Source organism: Etheostoma cragini, chromosome 18 (genome assembly GCF_013103735.1).
Source record: "Etheostoma cragini isolate CJK2018 chromosome 18, CSU_Ecrag_1.0, whole genome shotgun sequence".
In the NCBI taxonomy this organism is placed as follows: Eukaryota; Metazoa; Chordata; class Actinopteri; order Perciformes; family Percidae; genus Etheostoma; species Etheostoma cragini.
This window is the reverse complement of record NC_048424.1, coordinates 10,682,816-10,690,030: the sequence shown is the minus strand read 5'-3', so window position 1 is coordinate 10,690,030 and position 7,215 is coordinate 10,682,816. Positions and strand designations below refer to the sequence as shown.

Here is a 7,215-nt window from a genome sequence, read left to right as displayed (position 1 = left end):
CCCCCCCCCCCCCCTTCATTTGGAATGCTTTCTCTCTGCCTGCGTCTGCCGTACTAGACCCTGAATTTTTTAATTTCTAAACAAGGGCTTAAACTGTGATTTCTGGCTTTCCCTGCTGTTTGTAATTCATTTCTATGTCTGATGCTTGGTTTGATATAAAGCTAGCACCCTCACCCTCACAACCCCCAATTTCTATAAAGCAAGGCAAAGAAAGGGGACGGCAAGAGAGGAGGAAAGACATGTCATAAGAGGCTCTAATAATATATGAATTTGCAGTGTGTTAGTCTCTGTGTGTGTGTGTGTGTGTGTGTGTGTGTGTGTGTGTGTGTGTGTGTGTTTGTGTGCGTGCGTGTGCGTGTGCGTGGGTTGGTTGAGGTTTAAGTAAAGATGGAGGGAGGAGCAAGGAAGATGGGATAGGAGAGTGACTTCATCAGTGTCTTTGACCCTGTCCTATTCTTGACTCTGGTGGAGGTGCACCTTGAGAAGAGCCCATGTGACGCTAGTGATCATGCTTACATACGTACACACACACACCAGACAGCAGGACACACACACACACACACACATACATGTACACACAACAGCCCCTCAAGGCTCCATGTTTTCAAGGCTATCAGTGGAGTGAAGGGTGGCTGGTGTTTGCTCAGCTTTGAGGCCCGTTTCCCGTCCCAGTAGTCGCCTAAGCACACAGAAAAGAGCACACTTCACGGGTAAGAGATTTGAGAATCTGAGAGGAATTTTGAAAAAGTAAATTAAAATTAAGAAATTAAGCACTTGAGAAGGAAATGATTGAACGAAGGATCCACTGCGACTCTGCCTGTTCTTTTCCTCGCTAGTTGGTTGGACTCTTCAGCCATGGCACAGTCTTATCAGCGGGAGAGGGGGTTGGGGAGAAGGAAGAAAGGGGACATGGGTTGTGTTTGCCTAAAGTGACAGTGTGGGCCAAGGGCTTATCAAGGCCTTTGTAGATTATTGATCAGAGCAGATACGTGAGGCACGGGCAGTGTGAGTGTGTGTTAGAGGTTCGGGAAGCTCTGGCTTGACTCACTGAAATGTCACAGGCCTGCTCAACTTCAGTTTCAACTCTTGTTCTGAAACGTATGTTTCGTTGTCAGCAGAAGTGACAATATTCCTAAGATACACTGCAAAGAAACATGTTGTAAGTCAATGCCAGATGACCCCAGCTATGGTATTGAGTGCATTACAAAATCTATCAATTCCCGGTCTCACACACAAACACACACACACACAAACACACATACAATGACCAAAAAGCATGGGAAGTGTCGGTATTCCCAGGCTGAGTTGGGGTTAGGAATTAACCTGGCTGGCAGCGGGGGCTTATGTGGTGTCCCTGCATTTCATCCTTCAAGGCTACAGCTTACTAGCGCACACACTCACTTACACACACAGCCTTATCTTCCAGGGTCTCGTCTTGTTTGGCCAGCGCTGTGCAAATAGAAGGTGCAATACATCTCCTGACAGTTCCCAAAAGCAAAGGGGAGAAACACGTTGGCCAAACAAACAGCTCAACCCTGAGTCACCGAGAGAGAAGAGATTTCTCAGGCTTTGCTGAAAAACACATGCAAAGACAAACACACACACACTTGCGCACAGTGTGTGTAACAGTAGCCTTTATTCGAGGGCTTGGGCCTCTGGCTACCTTTTTAAACGTTTGTCTAAGCAGTCTTAAGACAGGGGCCGCTGCTGGAGTGAATAGCTTCCAGCAAGCCGTCCACAGGCTCCTATTGTCCTCTGTCATATTTTATTATCTCATCAAAAAGCAGGAAATCCGATTCCCTCTCTCTGAAAAAGAGCTTATCCTTCTGTCTCAAAGCAACCTGTCATGAGAGAGGGAGATGGAGAGAGGTGGAGAGAATGGGGGAGAGAGTTGTGGGGAAGCACGAGCCAGTCAGTGAATGAGAGTGATTAACTGCCTCATCGCTGCCTCTTGTCAGAGAAGTCCTTCTTTCTTGCTTTATTTCTCTTTCAACTTTTTTCCTTGTTTGGTATTTAACCAACACACAGCATGATGCAAAGGTTAGGGAAGCGTGTGTGTAATATAGCTGATTCTTTTCTCCATTTTCCCCTCCTCCTCTCTTCCTCCTTTCATATTGTGTTACACAGGGGTAGAGCTACAATAATATCCCTTTTCATGAAAGCTTTTGTTTTTTTTGGACACCCCGCACACACACACACACACGCGCACACGCACGCACACACACACACACACACACACACACATACACACACACACACCAATCCTCTCTGCCTTTCTCCCACCTTCTCTCAGAACAAAACCTCTTATTTTTCAGAGGGTTGTACAACTTTATCAAGTGTGTGTCTGTGTGTGTGTCTTTGTGACTGTGTGTAACACATGAAGAGGTCAACCTCGGAGGTCACACTGGTGGTGTTTTTTAGGTTGTTTTTGTAAAGCTCTCAGACAAAGCTGAAACATCTGAACCGCACGAAAATGGTTAAATCTCTTGTTGTCCCTCTTTTTTCAGGCAAACTATAAAACTGTGCACCCAGCCAACATCTGCTAAATAGTGGGACAGACAGACGTTTTATTCTGCTGAGTCTCAGACCTGCTTTCCGTCATCACTTATACTATATTTATTTACATGTAAACGTGCAATTTAGTTCTAATTCTAATTACTATTTACCTGAGAAACCATAAAACAGTGTTTTGATGCCAGACTATAAAGAAAACTGCTGATGAGGCGAACAGTGTTTCCTGCGCTACTGCACAGAGACACTGCTCAAATCACTATGTCATGATTGTGAAGTAAAATAAACATAAATGAACCTGTACCGTCTGTTTGTCTATATTTACATTTAAAATGAGTGATCACAGAGAAAGTAAGAGTTGACAGGCCGTTATTTGTCAGCCGCTGAACAGGACTGAGCAGGCTTACGTCATCATGTTCCAAAGGCTTCTATTTCCACATTGAAAAAAACGCAAAAAGATGGCGTTTTCAGATTTGCCCGCTCTGAAGCTCTGTTTTCAGATGAGAAAAATGCTGGCGTAATGTGGACCAAAAAAAAATTGTGTTTTCAAATTGAGCTGGCATAGTGTAGATGAACTCTCAGTCACCTTGTTGACCTTTTCCAGTCATCATTCCACACGCACACAACCCTCCATCCCTCACTCTGTACTGTTTTTTTCCCCTGCCTCTCTTCCTCCCTCTCTCCTCCCTTCTTTGTACATCTGTCCTTTAATTTCGGGCTGTGCTGAGAAGTTGTTAAAAAGCCCTTTGAAAAATGTATGAAGGATTGTGTGCCACGCGATTGGCCCCATTTCCTGGATAGCCAAGCGAATGAACGGCCACACTGGATAATCCCCCACAATGCCTCTGGAACAAAGGCCCAACAGCTGACCCTAGTGAGAGAGAGAGAGCAAGAGAGAGAGAGAGAGAGAGAGAGCAAGAAAGAGAGAGAAGGGGGGTTGGAGTGGAACAAGGGGGGGTGCAAACAGTTAAGGCTCACGGCTGGTCTGGAGGCAGCTTGCTCACATACACAATTCACATGTACTGCCGAAACAAAGGCTTATGGGACAGGAATAACTCCCTCTCTTCTGTCGCTCGACTCTCTCTCCTTAGACTGTTCTCAGCCCCTCCTTCTCTTGCCACTGCCCTCTCCCTCCCTCTCATTCTCACTCTCTCAGTCAAGAGGATCTGAAATACCAATACCCTTTTCTCCTTGACATTGCTTTCTCCTTGCAGTCAGCGTTTTGCTGTCCTTTTATAGTCAAAACGTCAGGAGAAATTCCATGCAGGAATATTCTTAGTAATGCGGCACCCCCTGCGTCTAACAGATAGGGCGCTAGCGTTGCATTTGCCCGTTAGTGCAGTCTTGTGGGAAAGGGTGCGCAACCCGCACAGGCACTTACAACGCATACACACAGTTGCCCTCGCACCGGGGTCATTGTGCCAGCCTTTCAGAGAAGACAGCGGCCCAAACAATGAATTATATCCACATCTACCAGAGGGGAATTCAATATTTGGGGAATTGGGTGAACTTGTGTGTTTCCTCTCTGTCAAACACACGCACACACACACACACACACACACACACACACACACACACACACACACAGAGCACACAAGCTCCTTATTCACGACTCACCTTTTCATTTGAGCAGTGGACAGAGATATGCACACACCCCAGGCACACAGGCATCTTAGCCTCCATTCATCACCCCGAGGGGGCCGGGTGGCTGTCCCGTGTGTGTGTGTGTTTGTGTGTGTGTGTGTGTGTATTCCAGCGGCCACTAACCTTGCTGTGTCCTGACACTCCTGATGAGTATCTGCAGGACACTGGATGAGAGGAGCGGAGTGCGCACTGTCAGGCATTTGGGCAAGCTGCTGCTGCTGTATATGTGTGTGTGTGTATGAGACAATTTGTGTGTGTGAGAGCATCAAGGGAGGCAGGCAGGCAGACAGTCAGCATTATCCAAGCAGGTGACCCCTGAAGGCTGCGTCGCCCTGGAGCTTTGAGTTGAGGAATAAGACTCATCCAAATACAGCTTGTGTGTGTGTGCAGCGAGCATCATGTAGGGCTCTGTAACAGTACAGGATGTGTCATCTCCTTGGCACAAGGAGGTGTGTGTGCTGGTGTGTGTGCTCACGCCTGCATGACTGTGTGTGCGTGACAGAGTGTTGGCCTAGGGGAAGGTGTCACAGATCTTTGCCAGACTAATCATCTCCATGGTGTCGGTGAGCGCTGCTGTCAGGGACACTAAAGAGGCGGCGTGTCTCGCCGTTCCCAAAGCATTTAGTACTTCCTCTTTCGCCAGCAACTCTCTGCCGCGCTTCACTCAGCTCGGCTCTCTCGTTTGGTCACAGATTTACAGTGGGACTCATAAAGATGTCACACTCACCGTGTTGCATTGAGGGATGTGGGAGGTGTGAGAAACCTGAGAATTCACAAGAAGTGACTTTTCTCAGGCTGACGCCTCAATTGACTTTTAAGGAAGTGGATACACAAAAGACAGGAGATTTATGATTTTACATTCACTGTAAAAATATGAACATGTTCTACAAGTGTGGAGATAACAGTGTTGAGCAATATGCAAGAAAACGCTGCTGCAACATGATAGCTAACAACCAGTGGAAGTCACGCATTTTAGAAACCAATGAAACTTTCTGCAATTTACAATAACACAATTAGCTTTTGAGCTTTGGGTCAATTGTAAATGATTTGGTCTCCCTACAGAGGAGCAATGTATTCAAATGCTGACTTTCTTTCTATACTGTAGATGTATATAGATATAATAATATAATAATAATAATAATAATAATAATAACTGGTTCCAATATTATTCAATTTATTTAGTATTTATTCATCATTCTCATTCTCATATCTCACTTATTATCCATTATTTATTCATCATTCTCATTTCCTATTTCAGAACTGTTCATAATGTTCATACAGTTCATATTATAATATAATAACTTAATATTATTTATCCCAGTACCCTTTGCACTATGTTCCAAATTTAAATATTTTTTATTGGACTCTTCATTGCTCATCTCTATACATTGTTTCTTTAGAGTATGTATATATTAGTGTGTATATATTAGTGTGTATATATTGTTGGTTTGTTGGTTTGTTTTGAATGTGTAAGCACATTGTGAGCAACTATGCTCCAAAGGAAAATTCCTCGTATGTGTCTTCATACCTGGTCAATAAAGCTGATTCTGATTCTGATATAATACAGATAATATTCTTCAATTGTTGAATAATCATCTCTTTCTCTCCTGTGTCTGTGAAGGTCCCTGAGCGCTTTCTGGAGGTGGCAGAGATCACACTGAGGGAGTTCTTTAACGCCATCGTGGCCGGCAAAGACGTGGACCCGTCCTGGAAGAAGGCGATCTACAAGGTCATCTGCAAACTGGACAGCGAAGTGCCAGAGATTTTCAAATCCCCAAACTGTCTCCAAGAGCTTCTACACGAGTAAATTTCCTCTCCTCCTTTTTCTTCTCCTCGCTCAACGCTTTGCGCTTTTTTTTATTTTCTCTGATTTCATAGAATTTCAAAATATTCTCTTTAGTTGTTTTTTTCCCAAAACTTTTCTTTTGATTTCCTTTTTTTTTTTTTTTTGAATGTATGAAAGTTATGAAGTAGCATTCCCAATCTGAAGCCTGTGGCAGTTCCTAAATGACCTAGCTATTGTGTTGTTGTTCTTATATGATAATATTATCATGATGGTTATTATTTGTTTTGTTTTTGTATGATTCTGAACTGAAGAGACTCTAATCTTATTGGGTGTATTTTGGACCGTGTGAACCCTCATCCGTTTGGCTTGTTTTAGGATCAACACTAACAAAGTCCACAGTGTGTGGAAGACGTTCCTGAGTTCCCATTTACACTACTAAGAACATAGGCTGGGTTCCCTTAAGACTTTACTCATGGCACCCTGGGGTGTCCATATGAACTGTCCCCGCAAAGTGGGCGCCCAATAGACTGTGCTACCGAAGATGTCCCCAACAGGACAGTCACACACATGCACACAAAAACAAGGCCTAGTGAGGTTACTGACTGGACTAAGACTGGACTCGTGGTACTGGTCTGTACTAGTCTGTGGGACTTGGACTGGTTTCCAATAGCTACTGAGCTCTACCATGTTTTGAAGTGTGTTTTCCCTGCAAATAGGGCATTGTGTTTATTGGGTGTACATTATTATTTTGATTATTATTATTATTATTATTATTATTATTGTTGTTGTTTAGGATTATTATTATTTGTCATCACTGCTTGCTAAAAATGGGCACTTTGAGATTTGTTTGTCCCTTGATGCCGTTGCAGAAAAAAATAAATTATTGCTATTAATATTATTCAAAGAGTTTAGATTCTGAAATATGTTGCCCCCCCCCCCCCCCCCCCCCCCCCCCCCCCCCCCCCCCCCCCCCCCCCCTTCCATTTCCCATCCTTCTTCTAACGCCTGTCTTTGTTTGTCCATCTCTGAAGTGGACTGTTTTTTAAATATTTTGTTGTTTTTTTGGTAGTTTGGGGCAACTTGCATGGAAAGTGTTTCAATTTTGGGTTTTAATGGAGAGCCATCCGAGTAGGCTTCTCTACATGCCTGTAGTGGCTAGCCTATCCTGCAGAGGACCAGTCTGGCAACAATGCTGGAAAATTAGCAAGGCTGCAGAAACAAGAAGTATATGCAGAAGTATAGAAATATGCAGAAGACGTGTGGCCTTTTGGCGC

At 44.2% G+C, this 7,215-nt stretch overlaps 1 protein-coding gene across 2 annotated transcripts in view; it reads left to right on the top strand.

Annotated features, from left to right (window-relative positions):
* LOC117961235 (prospero homeobox protein 1-like) overlaps positions 1 to 6,872 on the top strand; it is a 28,073-nt gene extending 21,201 nt beyond the window's left edge. For both annotated transcript variants that reach the window (XM_034899753.1, XM_034899754.1), the window contains exon 5: positions 5,777 to 6,872. In XM_034899753.1, the coding sequence (XP_034755644.1) occupies positions 5,777 to 5,962 (186 nt within the window). In that variant the 3' untranslated portion in view covers positions 5,963 to 6,872. The remainder of the gene's footprint in view (positions 1 to 5,776) is intronic.
* The last annotated feature ends 343 nt before the right edge of the window (positions 6,873 to 7,215 follow it).